The sequence below is a fragment of the Glycine soja genome, chromosome 13 (assembly GCF_004193775.1).
Source record: "Glycine soja cultivar W05 chromosome 13, ASM419377v2, whole genome shotgun sequence".
In the NCBI taxonomy this organism is placed as follows: domain Eukaryota; kingdom Viridiplantae; phylum Streptophyta; class Magnoliopsida; order Fabales; family Fabaceae; genus Glycine; species Glycine soja.
The window spans coordinates 28,421,645-28,435,623 of NC_041014.1; the positions used below are offsets into that span (position 1 = coordinate 28,421,645).

Below are 13,979 nucleotides of genomic sequence, written 5' to 3' on the forward strand. Positions count from 1 at the left end.
TATATTTTTTTCTTAAAAAATAATTAATTATATTCAATTATATATATGTTTTTAAAAATTCTTAATAAATTTATGACAAATACTTAATTAGAAAAATTTTAATACAATTAAATAAATTTTCAATATAAATTAAATAAATTTTAGATTGAATTTTTAAGATTAATTGGATTTGAATTTGGGTTAGACGCTTAACCGGTGGTTGTGGGTTTGTGGGCCAACTCGCAGACCCCACATAACAAACTCGTGGATTATGTGAAACGGACCTAAAATCCTATATAGCCATAAATTTAAAAAAAAAAAATTGATCCATAACTCGCGCAGACGACATGCGAGTCCATGGAACTAAGCTCATTTAGTCACTCTAGATGTAATGAAAATCGAACAGAATGAAAATTAGGTAGTGATTTTTTATGTTGAAATGTTCATATAAATATAGTATTAAATAAAACAAAACTACTAATATATTAACAGAAATTAAATATGTTTTTATTTTATTTTTACAAAAAAGAGGTTTTTTTCTATTGATTAAACTTTAAAGCATGTTAAATTTATTTTTTATATTTTTTAAAATTCTTTTACAATTATAAATATCTTACATTAGGATCTTAAACATCTCAACGGTAACTAAGATATTCTCTCTCATAAACTTCGATTCTTTAAAAAATATTTGCGAGAATCAAACTTAGACTAATCACACTTTCAAGAATATATTATATGAAGAATCAAACTTAAATTTTCTCGAATTCAACAAAAATATATTGTCAACTAAGTTAAATGCATGATATCTATAAGCCTATAGCATGAGCAGCTTAAATTTAGATAAATAATTATTTATTTTGTAAAAATTATATTGATAAATTTATAAAAACAAATAAAACAGTAATCAATATCTAAATTTATAATTATGAGCACAAACTCGGGCTCAACGGGGCAGCTTCTTCTTTAGATTCTAACAATTAATTAGCATTTAGCAATGAGTGGTTACTGTCTTTATCCAATCGAGAGCAAGAGCATCATCAATGTTCCAATTCTTGTGTTTTCGTCACAGGTCGCTTTCAGGTCGATGATCACTTCATCAGAAATTTAGAAAGAAATGGCAGACATGTAAGTTTGTTCTACCACTGCTATCTTATCTCGATTGAGACGTCAACTTCTAGATTTGTTTTATTTTTTAAATTAGTATTTTTAAATAATTACATTTTTATTTATTAAAAAATGTATTATCATTTAATAATAACAAATAATTATATATTATAAATTTTTTAACTTTTAAAATAATTATCTGAAAACATTATATATATATATATATATATATATATATATATATATAAATTTCTTATTAATTAACTACAAGGATTATTTATATCGTTCCTTAACTAGAATTGAAATTTTACTATTGATCACATAGTAATATGTTAAATGATAAATAATAAATTTAAACAATAAAAATGAAAATTAAACTCTATTAAAACTTGCTTTAAATTTTGTTAAAAATGTATTTTATTCTGTGATAAGTTTATCTTTTAAAACAAAATAATTTAGTGAAATGATAACTTTTCAGAAAAAGTTATATGAACAAGTGATTAATGCATGTTTGAAACATCTTATCTACAATAATAATTATGTTTTAAAATTATTAAAAACAAATAATTATTTCTTTAAAGTAAATTAAGTTAAATCAAATCCGTGTCTGCTACTGAGTTATACACTACTGCAATTTAAAAGAAATCATCATTCAAAAGTCTGCTTGTTTCAGTTTGTTCATGAAGAATTATTTTTATTTTGAAAAAAAACATAAATTTAAATAAAAGAAAATTAGTGTTTGTTTAAGCTTATGAAAAAATTAAAATAAAAACAAAGTTTTTATTATTTCAAGTAATTATAGTTAAAGTACTAAACAAAACCTTTTTATAATTATAATTAAATAAAAAATATTTTTAAATCAATTTTCTAAAAACAATTCACTTTTTTTTTTCTAGTTTTTATACCTTCTTAAGATTATTTTATTATTAAAAAATGTAAACAAACTGATATTGATCTCGTGGCTAAAATTCAAATATGATCAAATTCTCGAAAGCTAGAAAGCAAAGGGATAAGTCTTATTACTAAATTCAAATGTGATCAAAATCTCAACACTGAAAAGCTAGAAAGCAAATGGATAAGTGCTCTCAAGATTAATTAGCACCTTTGAAAGTAGCATCAACATCGTTATCCATTTTCGTAATATAAAATATAAAATAGAAACGAAGAGGACAAATTTGGGAAGTGATGTTTTTCAATGGGATGATGGCACGAATGGCAGTTGAAGGGAAGATTCGTGAGTTTAGGTTTTCTCTTCGAACACGGTACATTTGGTAGGAAAGACTTCTGGGTTAGGGTTTGAACTTTGAAATTAGAACAAAATTTTAAAAAAAATTAGTCAAACAACTTGAGCAGCATAACATGGCGTGGAAGTAAACCTGATCTGGTTGGTTATCCAAAGTCCAATTGGCAAACCGATCAAGGATTTCATATAAAAAAAGTAGGTAGAAATTATAATTCTTTTAAGCAAACCTCAATATCGATCTACTCCCACAATTTAGAAATAAATAGTTTAAAATAGGGGGAAGTGGGGAGCTTTACCGTCTCTATTAATACACTAAATGACAAGTTTTAAATTGAAAGTCATATTAATCTCAACTAATTTGAGACGAATTAGAAAAACTTTTTAAGCTACACCCTTCAGTGGGAGAGAGATATGAGTCATGTATCTTTCTTTTTCTTGTTATATTAGAGTATTAATTGACATATCAAATGACTTTGGTAAGGACATGTCCATATCCAAATCCTACCTTTAGGAATCGGGTCTAAAATTTCCAATGATGCAAGCCAGCTTATTTTTTTAAAATAACTGTTTTTTTTAATAAAACAAACATTTTTTATGTGTTTGTTTAAATTGTTTTAACTTAAAATAAATAATTTTTTGCTTTATTTAAGAAGTAAATCTTATATGTTTTTTAATAAAACATTTTTTTTAAAAACTCTTATTTTAAAGTTTTTTCTTATGTTTACAGTCTAAAAAAACTCATCCATTATTAGGGATGCAAATGGGTTATATAGTTTGTTGAAGCCTACGTCTTACTCCAGATTGGAAAATTAAGGCTAAATTTATTTATTGAATGAATAAGTAATCCAGTACAAAAAAATCAAGACTTTTTTTACAAAGTTTATTAAATAAAAATGTCAAATTTTTATTTATTTTAAAGAGATTTGAAGCCTAAGTGGATGGTTAATTTAAATAAATACAAATAACATAATGATAGTAACATTATTATTTTATTATTTTATCATGTTATTGAATTTTTACTACAGTATTTTAAGATTATATGCTTGTTAGTGTAGGCCAATTAGACTATTAAAAGATAGGCTCATAAACTTATTTAATAAACCTTACCATACAATTATGTCAAAAAAATAAAATCTTACCATACAATAAATTCTTAGATAACAACAAACATTTGCCTACCAAATTTGGATATTAATAACAAAACTTACATTTGCTTATAAAAAAACTATACAATAATTTTTTTAGATAAAACCATACTTTGAATACATTTAGGCTAGTTTGATCCCAATATATAAAATAAGAGCTATATTAGAGAAATGGGATAGGTTTAAAGCTTTAATTTAAGGGGTAGGTTATATTATACAACCTAGTTAAGTCCACCCCATTTTTATTTCAATTCTCTTTTTAGTATATTATAATACATAAATTAAATGTTTAAAGAGATTTATCATCCTTTTTATCCAATAGATGAGAGAGAAATGAAATACTCTTCTGACTAGCTAATGATTTATGAAAAACTCAAATGACTAGGGGTTGCATATTCTTGAACAATCCCCTTAGTGAATGTTTGAAATAGTTATTTTAGAATTTTACTTGTTCTTATTTTATTTTTATGGTACCCTTAAATTTAATTTTTTACATTTCACCGATATTTGAAAGTAACCATACAGTACTTGTCCAAAAACGTGCTTCTTACAAAAAAAAAGTATAAAATATGTTAATAATAGTTAAACAATGACTTTTTTAAAAGTTTCCTTAGGAATCTAGAAAATTATTATTATTTCAAAATATAAATTACACTCATGAAATTTAACAAAATCGATGTTATGTTTATTTAAATTGAAAAAAGTTCAAGTTAACAAATATAGTATGAGTATAGAATATAATATCTAACGATTTGAAAAAAGGTATACAATGCTATGCTTAGGAGGTATGTTTATAGTTTACTTTCCTATTTTGGACATAAGTCGAATCATATACACATCATCCGTATATACTGATATCCTTTCTCAGAGAACATCACTATTAGATGTGAAGTTCAAAACACATAACACAGATTCCAGTACATGACGTATGATTAGAGGTTTTGTATTTTAGCATAACATTGATTATTATTAGCTATTGGCTCCATGTGAAATGCGAATCAAATTTGTTAGAAGCTCTGCATTTGATCCAGTTCGTGACAGATGAAGTGCAATAATTTTACAAAAACACAGTGTAAACTAATGGCACATGGCAGTAGTTATATTCTCCCTTCGTCCTGATTCACCTCCGTTAAGAAAAATAATTAATAATATTAATAATATTAATTTTTTTAATTAATTATATTATCATTTTAAAATTATATTTTTTTATTTCTCTGTTCACTCAATTGTTTTTCATTAATATTTGGAGACAAAATAATTAAGTAAAAATATATAAGAAAATAAATTAATGCATCTAAAAATAAAAAAAATTATATTATAGGAGGACTAACAAATTTATAAAAAATGTCTTGTAATAGGGATGGAGGGAGTAAGAGATATGTTGAATGATGGTAAGAGGTGAGGGAAATGTGTAATGTGTTCCAAGAGCACCCATCATCTCACAATGATAGCCGTTGAAAATGACAATGCAAATTTCTAAAATACTAAAATAATTTATTGACCAATCAAAACAAGTTGATCATAGATGGTCCAAAACTCAAGTGGCCACCACTTTGTTCACACAATCCAACAATAAAAATGGCCATTTTGCTTTAAGAAATTCTCATGCTGGGTTGAAATCCATTAGCAGTGAATCCTCCATCAACTGAAACAATCTGTCCAGTGATGTAGGATGCTGCTGGCAGGCAAAGGAAAGTCACCAAGGATGAAACTTCATGTGTTTCTGCCATCCGCTTTATCGGCGTTCGAGATATTATCTCACTAACAAGCTGTTTGTTCGCAAGCAACTGTTAGAAAAAAAAAAGGTAACAATTAGCACACCCAAGTTAAGATGATAATGTAGTCATTTGAAGATTAGTTATTCTGATGATCATGCTAACATAATAATTCATCAGCACTTAAAAGGTAAGGGCAAAGCTATGAATTATTAGCAAAAAACCAACACACACAAATACATACTATACTCTTAGAATTTAGGTCCAATTCAACCCTAAAAGATGTTGAGTACTAGACATTTACTCTAATACTATGTTAAAATTTGGGTTTAAACCTAACTCAACTCCAAAAGTTAACTCAAGAGATGAGAATTGTCCCCCACTTATATACTCTATTTTGATCATATCTCTAGTCAATGTATGATCTCCAACAAGCACACTTAAGCCATGATGATTGAATATCAATTGCTAACATCAACCCAACTCAATGAGGCATCCCAAGATGCAGGCTAATTAGATTTCCCAATTCAATAATCTAAAAGACCGATAGACAAACACTCTTTTTATCTGAATACTCCTATAATGCTGAATACCAATCCTTAAAACTTAAAAGGAGCATGAATGTATGAACTTCAAAGCACAAGATTATGCATTGATATTTTAGAACATGGTATGAAGACTAGAGGGATGGAGGTGGTGACAGGATCAACAAAATAGAAGAATACTATCTGCATGCATAGAATTTACTAATGACCAATCAGTTAACTTCTCCATTCTCATTCAACTCAATTTTAATTAGTCAACATAATTAACCAATCTTCATAGTGAGAAAATGACTAGTCCTTGGAAAAGGAAATAAAACAGGGTAAAAGAGAATTACAGGTTCCACAAGTGAAGTTATGGTATACCAGGGTGCAACACCGTTGCTCCTTATATTGTCTTTTGCCCATTCACAAGCAAAATATTTGGTAAGCTGATCAATAGCAGCTGAAAAAAACATGATGAATCTCTTTAGTCAATATCTTTCAAAATAGTTTGTAATCTATGTTTGAATCGGTGATGACATAATTTTACATCAACTCACCTTTAGTTGCTGCGTAAATGGCTCCAGAACCTACGCTTGTCTGACTTGCAACAGAGGAAATGGACACAATACTTCCATTTCCAGATGCTTTAAGAAGAGGATATGCAAGTTGGCACAAATGGTATGCGGAGTCCAAGTTAGTTGCCATCAATTTTGAATATTCTTCGGCTGTATACTCAATTGTCGGCTTCCTCACATTTGTTCCAACATTGTTTACCTAAGCTCACAAGACGATTATGTGGTGAAGTCTTGCTCATAAGAGAAACAAGTCTAGCTATTTTAACATTTTTAATTTAACAGTTTTATGCTGACATCAACAAATAATCACAAATAGAAAAGTTTTATACATATCATGTTTTAAATTATTAACCGCATTGTGCAGATATATAAATGCTGCCCCTTCTGAATGCATTTCAAGCAACAATCACAGTCTTAATCCGGTAAATTGAGTATATTACCAGAAATGTTATTACAATACATGATAGCATCATACAACAATAAAGTATACTGAAACCCTGTTTGAGTTATAATACATAAGATCGATCTCTAACATTTTCAGTAACTGATATTCCAATATAAACTAGACAGTCATCGATAAAGCTGAACACACAGGTTATCCTGCCTACTATCTTAAACACAGGCAGAGAGCCACTGAGTTGCATCAGGGTATAGGACCTCCAAAAGATTTTGAAATTTAACATAGTAAACACTAAACAAAGTACCAAGTGCTCCATACATTAACATTCACTTATAACCTTTTGACAGCATAGTTTCCTTGATTTCAAAAGTATTATCTTGAAATGTGTCATTATCTTACACCGTATCTTTAACTTTTTAAAGTATATGATAATAATAACACATCTCAAGATAATACTATAATGCAAGGAAACCTCTAGCCTTGACATGTTTCAACATGCACTTCTTGTCAGCAACATTACTACAAACCACTGTTATTTACAACCGCCTGATGAGCTCACATAAGTTAAAAAATGATAGAGTACATTATACATTATCGGAAGATCATATACGTGAATAAGATAACATGATATAGTAAAAATATTTTAAACTGACAATATATATAAATTAAACTTTTTAAATATTTGTTGGGCAACATATGTTCCCCTTTTTTTTTCTTTTTTCTTTTTCACAGGCTCTTATATTTTATTTTTTTGTTCTAAATAACTTTAAACAAAAAAATTCAAAACAAAGTATTCCAATTTCCAAACATGCAAAAAAAGAAAAAGACTAACAAGTATGTTGAGCTTGCCGTTGAAAGCAGAGGCCACTTGTTGAATGAGGTTCTCTCTATGGGGTGGAGAAGACGCATCACAAACCAACCCAGAAACCGAAAATCCCTTCTCTTTCCACTCCTTCAAGCATGCATTCAGCTCTTCTTCATTCCTCGAACAAGTGTACACTGTGGCACCAAACTCCGCTAGTTCCTCCACCACAGCGTGCCTGAATCAACACCCAGAAAAAACACCACGCAAAAAACGAAACTTTAGGTCATTTCAACAAACCCCAGAATCAAGATACCCAATTCAATTCATGCAACAAATAGAATCCACTAAAAAAAGATTCTGTAACGAGGGAAAAAAAAAAGACGAACCCAATTCCACGCGTTCCTCCAGTAACGAGAGCAGTGGTTCCCTTAAGGGACCATCTAGAGCCTCTGCTACTGCCTTCAGGGTTCGCCATTGTTGTTTGCTTTTGGTTTTGCTTACGTTTTTATCTTAATTGAACGGACCATGAAGGTAAGAACGTGTTTGTCATCTTATCAGAAAACGACGTCGTTTCCTATTGGGCATATGTGCTGGTATTTGCTGCTGTGCTTTTTTACGGGCCTAATTACTGTTTTCCTGATCTCAAAATGGGCTCATTGTGGGGGATGTTTAGGTGTTGCTAGGCGCATCATTGCCATAAGATTTTTTTAATTTTTTTTTCAAAAATATGTTTTACAAATTACTGATTCGAGTAGAATTGAACCCATAATTTTTGTATTATTAGCAAATCACTATAACTAACTGAACTAATAGATAAATTATGTTATAAAATAATTAATGTCATTATATATATTACTAAAATTTATAATGTATATTTAATGCGCATGTAAATTTAGATAATGTATTTTGAGACAATTGATTTTGATATAATAATTAATATGTTTACATATATGAATTTTTATGGAACCTATGATTTTTATTTAAAATTTATATATGAAAAAATACATTATTAGATCAAAATTAATTGTAATAAGGTCAAAAAATACATTAGTAGATTTATGTTAATAAATTTATGATTTTTATTTACAATTTATATATGTAAAAAATTAATTATTAGATCAAAATTAATTGTTACAAAATTTATTATCTAATTACGTGTGCAATAAATATACATTAGAAATTTTGGTGTTACATATAGCGACATTAATTATTTTATAACATAATTGACTTATTAGCTTAATTGGTTAAAGCGTCGTGTTAATAACGCGAAAGCCACTAAGCCTCTGCCAATCCATATGAGGCTTACGGATTGCCCAATCCATAAGTCTCATACAGATTGACCAATCTGTATCTGTTTTATGAAAGGACAAAACAGGAATCGCGTTGTTATGTTGGGTGTACCAGCAATTGTGTTAGGTGTGTGTAGCAACAATCGAGATGATTGTGTTGTGACATTGCTAGTTGTGAGGCAAGAGAGTTGTTCTAAGCATGTTTTTGTTTTTAGTATAGTGGAAAAGGACTCACATGCAAGTATACAATGCAATATAAATATGAGAAACATAAGTCAAAGTTACATGTATTTTTATTTGAAAATTATTAAGCTGGTTGGTCCAAGTGATAATGAACTTGAATTTCTTAAGCAAATGATCAAAACTTCAAATCCTAATTTTTATACATGGAGAAAATCTTGTTTGAATATTGCATCTTGCTTTTGAATGTCTTCAAATCTTTTAAACTTGAGATACAACTTACAATTACGAGTGCACAAAAATCGGTTCGATAAAATAACTAAATCAAACAACCAATTTCAAATATTTATAATAGATTTGATTTTAAATCCGAATCACCAAATTGTTTTAAAAAATTGATTCAAAACCGATTTGGTTTTAAAAAATCGATTCTAAACTAAATTGATTTTAAACGTTTTTACTTTCAAGAATTGAACTAGTTTTAAACTATTTTTTAAAATAAAAAATTGATTTGGTTAGTCAAACCAGTTTTGTAAAAATAATATAGTTAATCAAATAACTTTTGTACAAAGGTGTAATTCATTCGCAAGGAATTTTAATCATGTGGCACATTCACATGAGTAGGTAATTAATTAGGTAGCCACAAAATTACAAAACCTATTATAGCTAGTCACGGAGGAGATTTCATTACAATTTACAATTGCCATCACGTGCATGTAGAGATTGTAGAAGCCCCTATTCTTAATTCCCTTTTGTCAAATTGAAAGAACTATTTTATCTTTAAAAAGGTTTCAATTTCTACATGGAAGAGTAAAGCGACATTGTAGGAAGGAGAATAAGCCTGTGAAGTGTCATTTGTCAAATCGTCTTTCACAACCAATGAATAGATTAATTATACGACGAAGTGTCTGTGAAGTTGTTTTCACTGCCAGAAGCTAGAAAAAAATCCCTAATGCATAGACACACACGTGCTAGGTAGCTACGAATTTTAATCTCTGGAGACGCTTAAACTTCAGCAGTATATAGCAATTAGCTATAGAAAACACTATCACTACACTTTGCATACATCGAAGCACCCTAAATAAAGTAAACAAACTTGCTAAAGCAAGGAACATGTATCAATCTGAATTAATTCCCACAATAAATACCCCAAAGAAAAACAGAAACACACACATCATGCATCATCCCCGGCCATGTGACCTCTCTCTGCTGCATATGTATATATCTTTAGACTTTAATTCAAACATACGATAGAACCAGATATCAGGCATTGCCAAAATAACAAAATGTTGCATTAATTAATCAAAATCATCCCATGAACAAGTTGTGATGGCTAACACAGTAACACCACTTCCTCTACCAACTAGGGTTGGTTGCGTGAGCAAGTTTTTAGAAATAAAAAAACAAAACAAAAAAGGGAACTTCAAACCAAGAAAAAGTCAATTATCGGAATGACTTTAGATGCTACAGGCTCACAAAGTTGGTTTCGTAGCACCGCCTCAAGGGGAAAAAAAATCAATACAAAATTGAGATATTAACAAAAGGTTGTTTATTTGATTTTGTGACATATTTTTGAGATGCGTGCGTGTACAACAAAAAAAAATACACAAATAAGTGAAATATACAGATATATAACTATATACAATGTGTATATATAATGTCAGTTTTATATGTTCAAATAATAAAACGACAAATAAGTGAAATAAAATTCTAGTCAAAGACCAAACTATCCTTTGGCAGAAATATAATATAAAATTCATATAACTTTATTTTAGAGTTTCTTTTTAGATACCACAATTATCCTCTGCTTGCATTCCCACAATTACAACTCCAAGACATTGATTATATTAAGCTGGAATATACATCGGTTGATCCATACATTCGGTGGTGAATTATTTTAGAGTTTGATCTTTCTTGTCCTTATTTTTTCAATCAAGAGTTAATTTTTTGCATAAAATTAGAAGACATATATTCAACATAAGTGTAAATTCCATGTACATTATTATCCATGGTTAATGGAATTGTTGGATGGCAAACTTGCTTTTCTTCATTAATCTCACTTTCGTGTCAATCTTTTCTATCGCTATGTGAATCAATATAAATGTAGCCCATAATGGGAAAAACTTAATTTTGTGAAAAGGGGTAGCTGGATTTCCCCCTTGATCTAAGACAGACAGCAATGGTTCTGTGTTCCCTCTTCGCAAACTGCAAAGAAACATGAAGTCAAAAGCGATATTCCATCACATTTCCTTACAAAGAAAGGCTGAAAAGAAGACTATGACGTCCCCGCGTGTATTCTGGAGGAACGGTCCGTGTCACAATAAGGTGGCTAACACTGTTTTTAAGTAACTACAGTCTCGGGCTTCGAAATACTATTTGAAAGATCTAAGAAGTGGACATTTTTAGGGATAACTATAACTAACATGAATATATATTAATAATATGTCACAAGCGGATATGTTGTCATTGATATCATATTTATTCATTTGGTTAATGACTGATTTTGATAATAAAAAAAAATAATTATTCATCTTTAATTAGTGAGATTTTTTTTTTAATTATATTTTTATTTATTTATAAGATTCCAACATAAAATTTTATTTAAGAAAAGAGATTTTAATATTTCTGGGACCAACTATTTGTTGGTAGAGTAAAAAAAAAACAATGACACATATGCTAATAAGGCCAATGATGTGATGCCCTTTCGTTTCTCTATCAAACTAAATTAAATATTTGGCTGTGCTGTATTAATATTCAATTTCCGCGTGGTTGGTTGGTTTTTGGGAAGTGTTAGGAAGAAGAAGCATGTGGAAAGCAACTGAACAGACTGGAATATATGAGTAACTGGGTGAGCGATCACTTTTAATGATCCGTGTAAAAAGGTTATTTCATAATTTTTGTGCAGGTTTATGTGCATGTGACTACTGTTAGTTCCCTGGAATGTATGTAGCTGAAGTGACTTCTAATTGTCAGTTATGTCAGTTCTCCCACCACTTTAATTATTACCTTGCACTTCAACTTTTCTCCTCTTTGATTCCCCTCTCAACTTACACTGTTAGTTCTTAGTTGAGGAGAACCACAACAAAGGAGAAGAAAGTTTATTATTATATCAATAGAAAATGTTTTTTCTTGAACAAAAATCCAATTTGGTTGATGTTTATTTGTTTGTTTATCTTTTCATAGCCCCTTCTTTATGAAACCCTAGCTAGCACAGAGATTCCATTAACATATTAGAGTTTGTCCAACTTACTTAATTATCACATTTGAAATGGTGAAATTTTATATGTTGAAGTACTATAGTGCATGTTGTATTTTCATTTGTCATTTGCTTTCCAATGATGATGAACTGCATTCAGTCACCAAACTAATAATTCAAGAGAAACGTTATTCTTATTTAAGATTCTCATAATACTTTGTTAATTTTATTCTGTTCAACATATCATTCATTTTATCTTACACTATTCTCTCTTCTCTTCTTACATTTCTTCTTGTTGTAACAGAAAGTATTGTAAAAATTAAATGTGAAAATAACATTACTCATAATTCTAGGCTCAAAACTGCAGAAAGGAAATATATACCTACATATTCAAGAAATAAAAAAAAGATAGTAACATGCAACTTGAGATAATATAACATTAGTATTCAAATAAACCTAAGAATTCTACTCAAGGTGGTTTTAGTAAGGCAAAGAAGGTTCTTGCCTATTTTCTATGAACCTCTAATAGGAAAGGTGAAAAAAAAAGGCAAACACTGACATTCCACTACAACTTCTTTTGTTTGTCCTATATACTAAATACTAAATAACTTTCTGTGGCTTCCCCAGCCTGAGTTCAAGATCTAAGTCTTCCATTCCAGGCTTGACTCCAAGTACAAATTCAGCGGACTGAAAAGTTAGGTTTCTATCATTTGAACATGGCTTGAGGAAAACAGCAGGCAAAGGAGCCATAGAAGTTTTTGATCTTTTATAACTGATGGCTTCGTCCCCACATGAATGATCAGTTGTTGTTGGCAATTTTTGGCCAAACACTACTGCACTTTGTCCCACAGACAAACTTGTTTCAAAAAAATCATTACAACCCAAACCTTTTAAAAACTCTTCCCTTGCAGTCACTTGCTCTTTTGGTTCTGAATCAGAAGACCCCATGTTGTGATGATGGTGTCCCCACCCAATTGAGGAAGAATAAGAAGACATGGTAGGCTGATGATGATAACAATTTTCTTGGATAGATATATTTGAAGGCCTAGAAGATGAGACTTTGCTTGTTGCAACTGTACCTGCAGTAATTAAGGTTAGAGTAATTATATAAGGATTATTAAGACAACAATATCTACCTAGATGAGATCATGAAAGTAGTTCTCTTCAGAAAATTGAGCACTACTACTTGATGACTTACAATCATTTTTGTGATGATGTTGAAGGGCTAATTCATTATGGTGGTGACTAAGGCTTTGTTTGAGTCTAGCCCTGTCCCTCCTGTGCACATTCATGTGTCCCCCTAGAGCCTGAGCAGACCTAAACTCTCTTTTACAGAAATTGCATGAGTAAGACCGTGGAGGCCATATGCACCCACCAAGTATCCTAGCAGCATCTTCTGCAAAGGCCCTTTCCTCCCATGATGATGAGTTGTTGTTGGTTCCAAATGGTTGCTGAATATGTGACTTCAACATTTGTTTTCTCCTGATCCACAGCAAGTACTGTGATTCCTCCATGTTGATCAATAGCAAGAAAAAAAAATTAAACTTGTTGGGAGATATATGATGATGAGATGAGAGTGTGAAACAGGTTTGGTGGAAGAAGCTTTATATAATGAGAAAAGAGTGGCTTGGGGAGAGGGAAATATTGAATATGAATAGTCTAGGGTTGCAATATTGCATGTCCTTGTTAATATTATAATATTTGAAAGCAACCTAAGAATCTATGAGGGAAGAGAAAAAGGTTATCTGAAAAAGGTCTTGTTATAAGCTCTATGTCTTGCCTTTTAGTACTTGAGCTTTTCTGTTGTTTTTTTGCTTGGTT

At 30.0% G+C, this 13,979-nt stretch overlaps 2 protein-coding genes across 3 annotated transcripts; both read right to left on the bottom strand.

Annotated features, from left to right (window-relative positions):
* Window positions 1-4,809: 4,809 nt before the first annotated feature.
* LOC114380884 (tropinone reductase homolog At5g06060-like) lies at window positions 4,810-8,037 on the bottom strand. 2 transcript variants are annotated; one of them, XM_028339998.1, is made up of 5 exons: window positions 7,880-8,037; window positions 7,521-7,728; window positions 6,271-6,487; window positions 6,095-6,173; window positions 4,810-5,258 (listed from the first exon to the last, which is right to left on the bottom strand). In XM_028339998.1, exons 1-5 carry the CDS (start codon window positions 7,966-7,968, stop codon window positions 5,225-5,227), a joined length of 627 nt encoding a protein of 208 aa, XP_028195799.1. In that variant the 5' UTR covers window positions 7,969-8,037; the 3' UTR covers window positions 4,810-5,224. The 2 variants fall into 2 exon arrangements, with proteins under 2 accessions (XP_028195799.1, XP_028195798.1); XM_028339997.1 differs by having other exon boundaries at window positions 4,853-5,258; window positions 6,067-6,173.
* A 4,544-nt stretch (window positions 8,038-12,581) lies between these two features.
* LOC114380855 (probable transcriptional regulator RABBIT EARS) lies at window positions 12,582-13,737 on the bottom strand. Its single transcript, XM_028339940.1, has 2 exons — window positions 13,357-13,737; window positions 12,582-13,237 (listed from the first exon to the last, which is right to left on the bottom strand). The coding sequence occupies exons 1-2, from the start codon at window positions 13,670-13,672 to the stop codon at window positions 12,759-12,761; spliced, it is 795 nt and encodes a 264-aa protein (XP_028195741.1). The 5' UTR covers window positions 13,673-13,737; the 3' UTR covers window positions 12,582-12,758.
* Window positions 13,738-13,979: the final 242 nt, after the last annotated feature.

Excerpts from the sequence above, each read along its gene's own strand:
- LOC114380884 (XM_028339997.1), bottom strand. The coding sequence starts at position 7,968 with ATGGCGAACCCTGAAGGCAGTAGCAGAGGCTCTAGATGGTCCCTTAAG. Across the intron at positions 6,174-6,270 it reads CATTTACGCAGCAACTAAAG|CTGCTATTGATCAGCTTACC; the intron begins GTGAGTTGATGT and ends TGTTTTTTTCAG. Across the intron at positions 5,259-6,066 it reads TAACTTCACTTGTGGAACCT|TTGCTTGCGAACAAACAGCT; the intron begins GTAATTCTCTTT and ends TTTTTCTAACAG.
- LOC114380855 (XM_028339940.1), bottom strand. The coding sequence starts at position 13,672 with ATGGAGGAATCACAGTACTTGCTGTGGATCAGGAGAAAACAAATGTTG. Across the intron at positions 13,238-13,356 it reads ACATCATCACAAAAATGATT|GTACAGTTGCAACAAGCAAA; the intron begins GTAAGTCATCAA and ends TAATTACTGCAG.